The sequence below is a fragment of the Pseudopodoces humilis genome, chromosome 5 (assembly GCF_049639895.1).
Source record: "Pseudopodoces humilis isolate 2021_Gansu_Grassland_sample_001 chromosome 5, ASM4963989v1, whole genome shotgun sequence".
Taxonomy (NCBI): Eukaryota; Metazoa; Chordata; class Aves; order Passeriformes; family Paridae; genus Pseudopodoces; species Pseudopodoces humilis.
In genome coordinates, this window is record NC_142204.1 from 56436944 (window position 1) to 56452468 (window position 15525).

The 15525-nt window shown below is 37.2% G+C and overlaps 1 protein-coding gene across 2 annotated transcripts in view; it reads right to left on the reverse strand.

The window, feature by feature from the left end:
* Positions 1-284: 284 nt before the first annotated feature.
* Positions 285-15525, reverse strand: part of TAFA5 (TAFA chemokine like family member 5) — a 450274-nt gene continuing 435033 nt past the window's right edge. For both annotated transcript variants that reach the window (XM_088055523.1, XM_088055524.1), the window contains exons 4-5: positions 15184-15230; positions 285-330 (exon numbers count right to left, since the gene is read on the reverse strand). In XM_088055523.1, the coding sequence (XP_087911649.1) occupies positions 15198-15230 (33 nt within the window). In that variant the 3' untranslated portion in view covers positions 285-330; positions 15184-15197. The remainder of the gene's footprint in view (positions 331-15183; positions 15231-15525) is intronic.

Consider the following 15525-nt stretch of genomic DNA (forward strand, 5'->3'; position numbering starts at 1 on the left):
AGGCAGAGATCTGGGGATAGGAATAACAGTTCTTTACTAGTATAACCAGGCAAACAAACAAACAATAACTACAGCAATAACAAGAACACAGAACCAGGGACCCCGGGACAGCTTTCTCGGCTGGGATGGGATGGAGGAGAGGCTTTGTTTTCACAAACCCCCTCGGGCAGTCAGTCCCGGTGCTCCTGCAGGGCTCCAAGGAACAGTCGGCTGGAACAGCAGGGATGAGCTGAGATCCTGGGCCGGTGGCTGAGGTGTATCAGCAGGGATGAGCTGAGATCCTGGGCCGGTGGATGAGGTGTATCAGCAGCTCCGCTGCGGTGCCTGGCACTGCCACACGTCCCGGCAGGGCAGGGGGTGTGAGGCCACCAACAAAGAGGAGAGAAGGAGAAGAAGCAGCAGCTCCGTCTGGGTGATGGCGAAATTCCCTTCTCCCCACCGCGGCCGCTCCGTGACCCAGCACACGAACCCCGAAGCCGAAAAAAAGACAGCCCAAAAACTGTCCCCACCCTCCTTTTCTGCCCCCTTCCCCCCCTGCTGGGCCCGGCTACTCTTTGTCCTTTGTCAAGCACCCCTAAGTACCGGTAGTTAGGTTGTCCCAGCACACAATGGGTAAAAATTCCATGGACAGGCCAGAACACAAAACAAAAAAAAAAAAAAAAAAAAAAAAAAGGACACCTAACCCTCAACAACTGGCAGATACATTTTTGTTAGTACTTTTTGATGACACTCTGCCTCTTACTTAGTTCCACTTAAAATCCAGATACTCAAGACTAGCCAGTTATAATCTTAGGAGTTACCTCTGAGCCAGACAGTTTGAGATCAGTCAAACTGTTCAATATCTAGGCATGTTTATGTGCATGTGTGTGCATATGTGTAAAGTCATTATTTATTGCTTTGACAGAAAATTATGCAGCCAGTGTCTTAGGTTGTTCTTTTCAGATAGATCAAATAAAGAAATTGCAAGTTAGTGTACTTGAGACTTAATATCTCTATTTTCTTCCAGGTACCTAGGAATAGGAACTAGAATGAAACTCCGAAGACCTGAATCCTAATCCCAGTTTTGCTATTAGGTTTTTCTACTTGTGATAAATGTAACCTTGGATAAAAATTCGTGAAAGAATAAATAAGTATATGACTGGATTTGTAACAATGTAAAAATTATATAAAATATAGTGTGGCCTAAGAATTTCCCCAAACCCAGCAGTAACTACCCATTCAGGCGGTAACGACCCTAGGCGACGTTCATCAGCCTGAAAGAAAGAGCAGGACACGAACAATTAAGCCAAACAAAGAAAGGAGCCAGGCCGAGATGCCCATCGACTCCACACCGCACCGGGGCACCCCTTCCTGCAAGCCCCGACTGAAGATGCAATCAGGCCAGACAATAAGTGGAGCCCAGCCGAGATATCCATCGACTCCACACCGGACTTGGACACTTCACCCTGAGAGCCCAACCGAAGATACAATCAAGAAGCACTCAGAACCTTTCACATGCGAACGGACTCTGCCCAGTCGTCTATTGATTCAGTTCCACGGTTCCAGGAAATTCATTCAACCAGCCATCTAAACTCTCTGTTGAACAGTAACTGCTCGGAGTTTTGGCCTCAGGACACAAAATCCCTATAAAAACCCCGGAGAGTCTACCCTCCTTCGTGGATTTGGGTAAATCTGTACCTCTGGATATAGACGTCTCCCTGTCCACCCAGCGCTGCACTGATTTATTGTGGTTTTTTTCTCTCGTTGTTTGTGATTAAAATTGTTTTATAATAAATCGCTTTTTGTATTAACCCTATTTCGCCATTGCATTTATAACATACTCCTTCTCCAAAATTGCTAAGATATTATAAAACTTTAAAGGAAATCAACACAAGTATGAAAGCTCACTGTCTTGGAATTCAGGAGAGCAGACTCTGGTCTCTTCAAGGACCTGTTCAGTAGAGAACCAGGGTGTAGATTCCTGGAAGATAAATGGGCCAAAGAATTCTGGCTGAATTTCAAGGATCACCTCCTCTATGCTCAGGAGCAGTGGATAACAGCACAGAGAAAATTGTAATGGTCATGAAGGTCAACAAAGCAAAGTGCAAGGTCCTAGACTTGGGTTGTAGCAATCCTAGGCACAAATACAATCCAGGTGAAGGGGTGATTGAGAGCAGCCCTGCAGAGAAAGAATTGGGGGTTTTGGTTGATGAGAAGTTCAACAGGAGCCAGCAATGTGCACTCACAACCCAGAAAGCCATCCTGCATCAAAAGGAGCATGGCCAGCAGGTCAAAGGAGGTGATTCTCCCCCTGTGCTCTGCTCTGCTCTGTGAGACCCCACCTGAATTACTGCAAGCAGCTCTGGTGTCCAGTGTCAGACATGGGCCTACTGAGAAGCCAGAAAGGAATTATTTATCAGGAACTGTAGTGAAAGGACAAGGAATAATGGGTACAAATTGAAAGAGGGGAAATTTAAGTAAGATATAAGAATAATTTTTTTTTACTGTGAGGGTTGTTAGACACTGGAACAGGTTGCCCAAGGAGGTTGTATATACCCTAGCCATGACAGTGCTCAAAGCCAGGTTGGATAAGGCCTTGAGCTACTTGGTCTAATGGGAGATGTCCCTGCATGTAGGAGGCTGAGGGGTGGATGTTTGGGACTAGATGATCTTTAAGGTCCATTCTATATTATATATAAGTCTTCCCTGAGAATATGGGTTCCTTTCTGTTCTGTACACATTCTTGACTTATTAAGGGGAGTGAGTGGATTCATATTTGGAATAAATATTTCCTCACTTTCACAGAAAAGACTGGAGATTAGACACTGAGGGTTTAAGTGTTGCACAGAGGCCTTAACAGATTCACTACCACCAAAATCAGCATTGTTGTCAACTGTGCTAGTACATCAGTGTCCATATTGTTCATACTCTAGATCACTCTGGTTCCACAAACCCATGGGATGTAGGTCTTTGGGATGACAGGGTAAAGGCAGCAAGGTAGTGAGAGTTATTGGAGTAAGCAGTTAGTGAGAGGTATTACAGTACAGGTTCCAGCTTCTCTTTTTCATCTTGGATTGCTGGAACTCTTCTTATTGCTGTTTCACACCCCACCAAAAATAAATACAAAAATAACATTGTGGGGAGGAACACACCAAACACACAAAAGTTTTCTGGAGTCAATGATGCAGTAAATTTTCTATATACCACAGATGAAGGAAGAAATTTTCTTGGGGTCGTCACCAGACATCCATGGCATAGTGCAAGGAAAAGGCACTTTCACCTGTCATAGAAAACCTTAATGATAGCTAAAGGTCCTTCCAAAGCTCACTGAATTCAACACAACTGCTTCCTTTGACTGTGCTGGAAAGGAGTAAGAATTAAACAGAAGCAAACAGACATGACAGAAGACTGTAAAGACAAGTGAAGATAAAACTGAATGAAAGGAAAGCAAAAGCAGATAATTAAATTAATAAGAAGAATAGCTCAATGAACAAGAAAATAATGAAAGAAATGAGAACTGAAGTATGTCAGACACATAACCAATAGAAGGTACAAAACAAAAATTAGCTTGAAGCAGTTATGGGAAAATTGTCTTTTAAACAGAAATCTGAAAAGTGCAACCAAATTAGAAGGATGAAGGATATAATTGACTAAATGCTGCTTAAGAAATCTTCCATGTCTTCATTACTGTTTCTCTTCCCCCTCTCCTCATTTTTCTTATTCTTTCAAAAATCTGCTTCATTTTCTTCTGCAGTGATCAGCAGTCAATGCCGAAGTTTGTTTTAAAAGGACCACTTATGGTACATTTCAAAGGCTAGTTGAGCTTTATATTTCTATGTTACTGCTTCCAGCTAGCAAAATTTGTAGATTCTGCATGTGTTACTATACTGACCCCCAGTTCCCTACTGATTTTGCCATCAGAAACAAGAACATGGCAATTATGCACATTTATTTTAAAAATAAAGCAATCCATTACTCACCACCTGCCAATCAAGAATTGCAGTCACATGAACTGCAGTCACATGGCATTAGAGAGGAAAACACACTGTTGGATATGTTTCTATCAATCAGAGAAAGTCTTCTGAGTAAATGAGTTAAAGATTCTAGAATAGTTTGGGTTGGAATGGACTTTGGAGATCATCAAGTTCCAATCCCTCATCCATGAGTAGGGACAGCTTCCACTACACCGGGTTGCTCGAGGCCCCATCCAACCTGGACTTGAACAATGCCAGGGCTGGGGCATCCATGATGTAGGAAAGGAGTCCAACAATGATCTGTACAGAAAGGTAGGCAAGTAGGAGGGGAAATGATGTTACTGACTAAACATTGTTATAAAACAGGAAAGCTTTTCCTAGTGCGTATTCAATTGTACTTTCAGATGAAACACAAATGCTTTTGTGAGGAAAAAACATGCCAGTTATTATATTTACTTTTACTAACACACTACTTTGGAGTTGTATTCTTGGCCAAGGATCACCCTATGATAAATTAATAAAATTGATAACAATTTTAAATATTTCTCTATGGGTGTTTCATATTGGTGACAAATCTAAATAATAAATAAATTTATAAAATATAGATTGCTGACCTTAGGCATTCCTTTTACAGACCTGTTATTCTTTGCAGCAGGATTGAAACATTCTTTAGTTAGCCAAAAAATCTCTAGGTGTTTTGAATTTTCATACTTTTTCTCATAACAGCCTATGTTGTTTTGGTGTGACCAAGTGTGGTCCCTGCAAGATAATCAGATAATCAGGTTTTAGACAGGTAGAAGATGAGACTCAAACAGAATTTTCTGATCTATGACGAAAGTTCCTGGGAAATATACAAGAGATTGTTTAATTCAAGATATAATGTGTCTGTATATTGGATTACTGTTTTTTTTTCCTTTTTTTCACCCAGCATTTTTTCCTCTTTTTTTTCCCCCAGAATCAGTCTCTGTGCATATCTTATAATATACTGAACAACAACAATCCAGGAGTTCTCTTGGAAGTAAAACATAACTAGACTTCTAAAATATAAATATAAATATAAGTAAAACATTAGGACTCAGTTTAAATTTAGTGGCAATTTTCAAATCCAAATTAATTGCTTTGTCTGGATGTTGTAAGTCACCAACAACTGATAGATTAATGTCTTCTGATTAATTAGGTGGTCCAAAGCCAGAAGTCACATTTTTAAGAATACAAGTGCATCATGCAGCCCAGGATACAGCGATCCTAAGCCAATTTAAATTGTAGTATCTTCCTTCTCTGACTCTTAGCTAAATTCTTAGATTTTCCAGAGATTGAGTACTAAGACACAGGTTGTACTCTTAGTGATATTCAGATGGCCTTTCCCCAGCTTCATCCAAGAGATATTCATTGTGTTATAAAACACCTTTTTATTTTATTCACCTCTTCTTGGTGAATAGCTAATTTCTTTATTGTGAAAGATTGGTTAATAATATATCTACAGCATTATGCTATTATGCAACTGTCTCTCTTTCTTGATTTAGAAGTAAGAGGGTGACCTCCCAATATAGCTAATTTAATCTGCAAAAATAATCTTGCAAATTGACTTGCCAGAGACTAATATTAGATGAAATGTTTGTTCTATTGAACCTGACTGTCATTAGTGATTCTCCATAAAAGGCTTAATCTGCAATTGTAAAAAATCTCTACTAATGTTGTCAGGTTTCATAAAATATCTATTCTATTAAGGAATTAGTGATGCTGATTCTGGTGGATTTGCAATATTTGGGTAGAGATCTTGGATCTGATTCAAATTCAGGTCACCTTTTTGTATTAAAATTTGGTAGAGCTGAAAAAGTGTTGTAGTAGCTAATGTTGGTATAAGTGAAGAACATATGGTTTTATGAAAACACTATTTCTTTTAGGAATGTGAAACATTCATGTTTTCCATGAAAAAGGAAAGTTAGACCATTAGAATCTTTTTCAGCAATCCCCATTAATGTGACTGCAATTTTCTTCTTACCTAAATAACTTCACTTTGTTTTAGATTTCCTATTTCACCATATAGGAGCAACTAATCTTCACAGCAAAACAAATATGTGATGGTGCTGCACATTATAGGTAGTTCTACAGATTTCAGTATTAAAGCAGCCAATCAATTTGAAATAGATTTTAGAGCTAAATATATTTAATTTTGTTAAATACTCAAGTGAAGATGCAACAGCTATACTGAAAAGTTAAAATTCTTTGTGCATATCTGGAACCCTTAAAATCATATAAAAGTGAGGATAAATAGGAGGATGATTCTCTAATGTCTAGGCCGTGCCATGATTGAAGTGATCTTCCACCAGACAGAGTAAAATGCTAACACCTTATCATTTAAAATTAAAATGCATAGATAAAAGTTAAAAAGAAAAATCAAGCTTTGACTGGGTGCAGAATAAATGGGATTAGCTACTTTTCTGTGATTCTTTTTACTTACAGATAATGTTATAAATTGTATGAAGACAAATAATATTTTTTTTTAAATTCAAATATAATAGACTATGAACAGACTGCTCTGTGAACCAACCAATGACTATAGGTATGCTCAGTACATACACATATATTTTTTATTAGGTCAACATTGGAGGCAAAAGACAGCTTTAGGAAAAAAAACAACATCTCTTCGAACACCATGAATTTTTGAACATGAATTCTGTTTAAAATTCAGAGTTAGATGTTAGAACTCCTCCTTCTAATGGTCCATTATATTGTACAATTAAGCACTGAACTTCATCTGAGGCCACAGCAATAGTTATATATATATGTATGCATGTATGTGCACATATATTTATGTATGTCTTCCCAGAATTTTCCTGGTTTACATTTTGAAGCTAAGCTCCTTCTTGAGTACTATTTTCAGTATGTTTGAAGAGTGTCATTGGACTTTGGACTATCACATCAAGATATACAGATGCATGAAGAATTTAGTTTATATTTACATATTTATATTTAGTTTATATTTATTTGAAGCATATATATGTAATTTACATGTACTGTTCTATATCATACCCCCATTTTTAATGCTGTCAATATATGATTATACAAAGACACGCAAGAAACAAGACACATGTAGTTGGTTATGTCTGCAAATAGCTGTGTCAGTACCAGCTAATTGCATAGTTGTATTTATTCATATCTTTGTACAAAATACAACCAGGCGGAGTCTGTTTTATAGCTGCTTAGAATTCCAATAACATTTTTAACATTTGAGTCCTTAAAAGCTACTAAGTAAAGCCTAATTTTGGACACTGCTTATAATGATGGATCAAACTATTACACTGTCATTTTTTTTTTACAAATTCAACAAGTGAATTCAAAGGTGATGTTTATTTTTAAATTAACTGCCAGCGTTGTGTAGGATAAAGAAACTATTTTAATAGAGGAGAAGACATGGTAGCAGGCTTCTGAGTTAATATTACATAGAATGTGAACAACAGATAGCAATTCCAAACAGGCCATAATAATTACCCATTTGAATTGCAATGTGCTTTTTGCATCATATTAAATAAATAAGCATGCTAATGGGCCAATAACTTGTCCATAAAAAAAAGGTCATCTGTCACAGTGCATACTAGCACTTTAAACTGTTTCCTATATGCCTGGCTTGAACTGGCTATAGTTATATAAAACACCACATTTGATTACCTTTCAACAATCTCATGTTTTCCTAGTCAAAAGAGCCACAGTAGGAACATCAATGTTTCTCTTGACAGTTTCTTTTCATGAAGTGATACAATCAAAGGAAAGCAATTTGCATCCTTATAGCATGTCTGTCTGCATCAGGATAGTCAGTACATTTCTCAGGTATTATGAAAATTTCCACCCTACAGTTAAAAATTATTGGTTAAGAAAAATAGCTTTCTTAGGGAACAATGTGAGTCTGAATATGAAATGAATTACAAAAGGATCCTGGGACCTCATAATTTTGCTAGTGCTGCTTGTATGGTGACTCATTCCAGTGGGCTTTGTTTCTCTAGAAGGCTGCAGCTAGGTCATCTGGAGAAAGTCACACATTTTCTGTACTTCAGCTGTTGCAGTCTGAGTCACCCAAATCCTCTGGAAGGTGGAGGTGAGAGAGGAGATCTTCACATTTGGAAAATGAAGGGGTAGGACAAGGAGATGGAATGACAATAAGGGTGGAACCTGAGGCACACAGAGATAGATGGAGCTTGCTAAAATGAACCAGGTCAGGCTCAGCAGTCTCAGGGTTTGAGAAGGGATTACATAGACTTTGTTGCGAACCAGACACAGCTGGAAATTTTTTGGGTCAAGCCTTAAGGCTTAAAAATGTTACATCCAAAATTTTGTTATGGTAGAAAGAAACCAGATATACGGAGCAAGGAATTTATTTTCTGTTAGTGTTTTAGCAGTCTAAAATAATAAAATATCATATTGTATTGTATCAGAAAAAACTATGTCAATAGTTCAATTAAAATTGCATGTAAACAACTCACTACTGTTCCTGGTTTATATTCACCTTTCCTCTAGATCTTGAGTATGAAAGTTTCTGTCTTTCTGAAAAGCACTGGTTGTATGTAAGCAGATGATACATGATATGTCATTAATAATCTAAGACTTTCAAAGGGAGGAAAATGATGCTCATGGGAAGAGACTCTTCCATTGAGCCTTCCAGGGCCCTGCTCAGGCAATATTTATATTCTTCCTTACTCTGGTCTCCTGCCTTCTGGCTGCTCCCAGCTGAGTGTGAGTGTGGCCCTGCAACCTCCCCAGGCTCAGCCACAGGGGCTCTTCTTATCTGGGCAGTGACACCCTGGCTCTGCCAGACCTTCCCATGGAGGTTCAGCAGAGCTCAGGCCCAGGCAGGGAAGGTAATAGGCTCGTGGCTCCAAGGCAAGAGCTAAAAACAGCCCAGCCTAGCTCAGCCAAGGTGAACCCCAGCTCTAAGACCAGCACTCACAGCTCAGGAGTGTGTGATTTCTCAGCAGGATTGACAAAGCTTATTGGTCAGGCTATGCCAAGTGCATTTTTCAAGCTCCCCTTGCACTCCATATGAATTGCAGAGATCAGAGACAAAGACCAAGGATGTTCTTTAGGGATCAAGCATTGTCCATCCAGAGGTCTTTCCCTAGAGTCCCCTCCCTGCCCCAAGTTGTTCATAAGCACATATGCACAGACTTATTGAAGGTGGAAATTTTTACATTAATTTACCCAGGCACTGGGTAAGAAATGTAGGTGCAAAATCACACCCCACTTACAACAGAATTATTCATTCTGCATAGGAAATTCATAATAATATGCTAATTCTTCATACTATACAGCTTCAAAATGTACCCAATCTTCATTTTCTTGAGAGCTTATTAACATAATATAACTACACATCAACATAGTCCTAGCATTAAGCTCAGAAGAAGTGTGCACAAAAGGAAAAATAATACGATAATTAGGGAAGAAAATAAGGGAGGAAGAAGTTTGACTAAGATCATCAAAACATCTTCAAGAGGCAGGAAGGAACCTAAAGCTTTTTCAGAAACCAGCAAAAAAGCAGCATAACTACTAGTCCTTTGAACTATCAACTAATGAACAAAGGAATCAAAGCAAGGCAAAAATGAAAAGCAGCTTTCTATGCTCATATTTGTGCAAAGGGCAATGAGGAAATTTCTCGACTCAAAGATAATTTTTATAAGGAATTAATGAGTGGACTTAACAAAGGCTGATGCCTCTAAGAAAGATGTTATTGAGAAACTCAAAAAAACTCCAGGGCAGTAAATCACTGGGACCAGATGGTGCTGATGAAAGAATTCTGAAGGAACTGAAGTGTGAAATAGCAGAGGTAGCAATGAAGATATGCAATATATCCTTAATAAACCACACACTGTTCCCAAAGATTGGGAAGTTGTTATCTTAGGTTAAAAATAAAATAAAAAAGCCATATAAGACCTTTGGCATTACAGACCAGTGGGTCATATATTTGCTCCAAGGCAACCGGTTTAGAATTTAATTAAAGACAGCATTCATGCAATTATAGCCCAATAGGGTATGGTTTCTGTGAGGGCAAACCTTTCAAATCTCCTAGAAGTTTTAAATGACAGTGGAAAAAAGATTGGTGCTTCTTAACTGACCAGACTAATAATGTTTTATAGGTTCAGCATATTGCCAAACACATGGGGATCACAGTATGCAATCTAATAGATACAAGTGCAGGAAAGGTACTTCATTTTACCTTCCAGAGTTATGGTGTCAGGAGAGGCAACTGGGTGCTTCTGAAGTGCTGAAAATGTAATTACCATCTGAAATGAAGATAATCTCACTTTCCTGTTCCTTAACACTGTAATCTCAGGAGAAAGGATTCTCTGACAACCTTTCCAGAGTTACACAAGTAAATTGACTATTGACTTCTCAATGATACATTTTTTAACTTGCTTTTACAGCAACTGTAAGGGAGAAGGTAATGAAAATTTAACTTTGAATAAGCAGACATCTACTTGGAAAAGCTGAAAAACGTTGCTTTAGAGGAACTACTATCAGGTTTTTGTTATGATCTCTTTTTTTCCCTTGCCAGAATTCTCATTTTCTACCTCACAGCTTGAAAGAAGGTAGCTGCTAGAGGCTTTGAGGTAGCAAGAATTCCTCATTAATCTTCTCATTACTTCATCTTTCTTTCTATTCTTCATACCTAATTAGAACTGTGCAGACGGGGACTGTATATTTTGAAATTATATTATGAAACAAAAACCCAACCAAAATAACCATTTCTTGCTGGTGAAAGAAAACAGACCTCTATTTAAAAGTGGGCGACATGGGTTGTCTAAAATTTTGCATCCTAGAAATCCCAGAATCTGTGTTTCTGGGTTCAATCCATATGGTTCAAAACTAGACAATATGGAAAAATTGCTTGGTGGTACAATACTAGGGTGTTGTGGGATCCTCAGCCCTGTGGCAATCAAAGTGTCTGACTGCTGCATCAGCCAAGTTATCTCCCTCAGCAAATCTATCTCTGAAGTGTCACTGGTGTACACTGTAACACCATGCAGATACATTAGCACAAATCCCAAAGCAATATATTCAAAGTTATATTGAATTCACTTCAAGGTCTTGCTGGTTCAGCGCAAGAGCATGGCTCTGGGCACCATGCAAAGCCTCACTCACAGAACTGAGCGCCTAGGAAGCCAAAACTGCTGATGTATTGTGCAGGTAAATTACCTGGAACCTAAGCATGCCATATATTTAGGGCTGATTTACAAAACTTACAAGGTTTATATAATTATTTTTTTCCAGAATTCCTAAACTTAGGAAAAAAAATACAAAAGAAATACAAACATACTGTGTTTGGGATAATATGACACCAATTTATTATGTACCTGATACTTTGGTTCAACCTATTTCTATACTGCAAAGCCCTCATTGGACTTCCACCTTCTTGTTCCTCTATCACATTTCTTTTCAAATAAATACTATATCATAGATGGTGGAATTCTATTTTATACACCCTATAGAGCACTGAATTGTTGTTCAGGTGGTGCTTCAATACAGATGTTAAATAGCAGTAACAAAAATTTCATGCAAAATACATGTGTCAAAATATGTGTCAGAAGAAATTTGAGTTCCTACTTGAAAGAGGACTATATATGTTCTTGTATGACAGATTCAGTTTTTCAGTCTTGTAAAATAGTTATCTAGTACAAATGGTCAATATGTTTTCACATTCATATTGGCCTCCCTTGTAAATCAGGAGTACATTTATAAATGTTTATTTTTGACATACTGAATGTTATAGCTTCAAAACAAATTACCTTTCAGCATGGTATAAACAGAATAGAGGAGTTAGTTATGAAGGCTGTTGATTTTCACAATAATAACATATCTGTCTTCATATCACTTTTCAGACTGTACAATAATCTTTGTAATGCAAATACTAGAGTAATGTAAGCATAAGGCTAAGCTTAATTGCCTTACAAAATCTTTATCCATTTCTCAACATGCATTTTAGTCATTCAGCTATTCATTAACAGCTAGTTTTCTGTGTGGAGATGATATTTTTAATATGTAAGGCAATTTATAGACTATAAGAGTGCTTACACTACAGAGCTGTTATACAGGTCATTGACCTGTAAGGAAATTAATGAAGAAAGCTTCTTAAGACTGCCAGTGAAAAAAATGAGACATGTCAGCAATGCAAATCCATAACATTTATCTATGTAAATATCTTCTATATACATGAAATCCCAGAAAAAAAAAATCAATAAATTAAACTCTTTTTTTCTTTTTTCCAGCAATCACTCTATTGCATGCATCAATAACCAAATCAGGAAAACAAGAAAATGATCTTCAAGTATTATTCATTATCATTTAGGATAATATTAAAAAATTAAGGTCTACCAGTCACGAACCTTCTAAAACAACCCTTGCACATAGATTCAAGTGTAATTCAAATCAGTTTCAGTTCTCAGTTCTGAGGTGGTCCTAATTATATCTTAATACTAAGACAGATGCAGGACCTTGGACTTCCTGAACTTAGTAAGGTTCATATAAGCCTACTCCTCCAGGCTGAAAAGATTCCTCTGGATCCTTCCTTCAAGTGAATCAACTGCACTGTTCATCTTGGTATCATCTGCAAACCTGCTGAGGGTCCACTCAGTCCCAATGTCTGTTAATAAATACATTGATTAATACTGATCCCAGTGTAGACCTCTGAGGGACACCACTTGTTACTAACCTCCAAAGGACAAATCACAGTTGACTGCAAGTCTTTGGAAACTGCCATCTGTCCAATCCCTTGTCCATTTTATATTCCATCCAGCAAAGCCTTATGTCTCCCATTTCGAGACAAGAACATTGTGTGGGAACACTTCAAAGGCTTCATGGAAGTCAAAGTAGATGATACCCATAGCTCTTCCCTCATCCACTGATGTGGTCAGTTCATCATAGATGGCCACCAGATTACCCAGGCACAATTTTCCCTTTGTGAAAACATTCTTGGTGCTTCTAATCACCTGTCTGGCATCCACATGCCTTGACATAGATGGCACAAGAATCTGTCAAATTCTTTTTGACACAAAGCTGTCTGGACAGTAGCTCCCATGGACTTACTTTTTCTATAGATTACAAATTTTGGATATGTGGATTAGTATACTTTTTGAATTTTTCAAATGCTAAGCATATACATAAATGCTTATAATATTTTATTAAATACTTCTTGACACAGGTGTTGTGGAAAGTGCTGTATACTTTTTAACAAGCACACTTTAGATTTCAGAAGAGTCCACCAGCATGTACTGGCTATTTCAGTGATTGATACTGTGTGCTGTTTCTTGACACTAAATTAATCCACTTTCTGCTTTTAATTTGTGTTAGTTTCATGCATTTGAAATAGTATCTGATTCCATAGGACATCTGTAGAGTGCATATTGAGATTTTATCTTCCAGCTTTCTCTAGTGTTTTAAATAGTTGTAAATATGTTATAATGAAATTAAACTACCTTATAAAGGTCAGTTAGTTAAGCCCTTCATTGCAATGCTCTGAAATGGGGTTTCTAAAACTTATGTCATTCTTCTAGCTCTTTTCTAAATCCTGAATTATTTTCCTATATACTTTAGAGGAGTGGAAGTAAGGAGCAAAGAAGCAAGGACTAATTGGTGATACATTGAAAGCCTTGCACCAACTGAAAATCTATATCTGCAGATGTATGAAGTATTCTTTAACATCTCTAATCATTCGCAATTTTTGTAATCTCTGTATTCACAAATAATATCACCATACAGTTGTGCAGCATCACTTTCAAATATATGGTAAATGTATCTGTTTATTATGTCTGCTTTTGCAAAATAATTTTCTTTTTGTGACCCTCTCCTTGTAAGTGTAATGCAAATGCTACGTTTCTACCTGTGTGATTCAAGCCATTTAGCATGTCCTGTAGAATTGACTTGTTCCATTTCAATGATGCTAGTATGTTCTTTAGAATGCAAGACTGTTCACAGTAATCTACTCAGCTTTATTAAAAATCAACAGCATTAGGGATTTTATTTTCTCCTGGAATTGTTAGGAATAAGTTACTCAAACCTATAGATCTAGCAAAAAAAAAAAAAATTCCATTTAGAATTTGTCCAAATATTTCTGAAATGGAAAATATGGCTGTTTCATTGAAACTATGAATTTGTCATCAAACTTTCCTGCAGATGCAGTAGAAAAACATTTGTTGAGCATCTTATGCCACATTACCATGCCTTTTTTAATCTTTTGAAATCTTTATTTACAGAAAATTGAAAACAACAAAAATCTGCCACATAACAGCATTGCACTTTCTCATGTTTAAAGTAGCATTTCTCTTCCTGTATTCATTTATTCATTGTATTTTACCTTCCTGGTTTAATGCTTAAATGCATTTCTTTCATTGGCACAGTCACCTCTACTTGTGGTCTGTATAAATACAGCTGAAGCCAGTGGAGAAATGGATAACACCTACATGCTATAGATGCCTAGGCTACTGTTGTTCCCTCAGCAGACCTCATGAAGACTTGTCAATATGATGAGAATTCAAGTACATAGAAATTCAGGGCTATAATAAGGGAAAGATGAATTGTGTGGTACTTTTCTCGTCACTGCTGTTGGCACTGTCACATAAAAAGAAATACTGAATCTTTACAGCCCTGTGGTTGGAAAAAAAGGCAAAAACCCAAAAGAGACAGAACACTCTATAGAAGGCTCCAGGAATATTAATCCCAAGATTTAGGATTACATTTTTATCGTGTGTTCTCCTTGTTATGCTGGGGATTGGTTCTTTTGGCTATGTTAAATTCAAAATGTTAAGAGACAGTTGAAAGCAAGCAGATTATCACCCACTGTTTCCAGAAGGCATAACTACATAAAATCTTCTGGCAGCTTTGTAAGCTGGAAGAAACTGATCACGATTGGCCATTTCAGCACTGAATTCATGCATATTTCCCTCAATATTCGCAGTTCCCATCCCTAATGGGAGCTGACAGAATGTAAATGAGTTCCTAAAGGAACCAGCAAAAGCGGCAATTTTTCTCATTTAATCTTTAGATGAGCTGTCTGTCTCCCAGCTGCTGAGCTTCATTAGAATTCTGAAACTAATTTCACCTATCAACACATGATTATTGGTTTGAGTGAGGGTTTTGGGATACTCTGAGTAAAAATCACTCTACAATGCAGTTGGCTCAATAAAAATAAAAAAAAAAAAAAAGGATTTGAATAAAACTGGCAGGCTTCAGAACAGTCAGTTCTTACCCTGAAGAAAACTTTCATCCATCTTTGGAGTCTGGGAAAAGTTCATCCTGTACAGATCAGGAAAGTAAAAAAATGTGTTAAGTAGGAAAGCTAGAAAGAATTACACTTTATTTATTAGCTTAAAATAGAAATTGTTAATATTTTCTTCCAATGATGAAAGGTATTTTTAAATCACTGTTGTGTTTACCCAAATAAAATACAAGTAATAATGAGATTTAAATTAAAAAGTAGAATACACTGAAAAAAAAAAATAGAATCACTAATTTATTCTTCTCTGCAAAGTGAGCAAGTTTTCAATATTAACATCAGATGAATATTTTCATTTCCATATCTTCCCTGAAG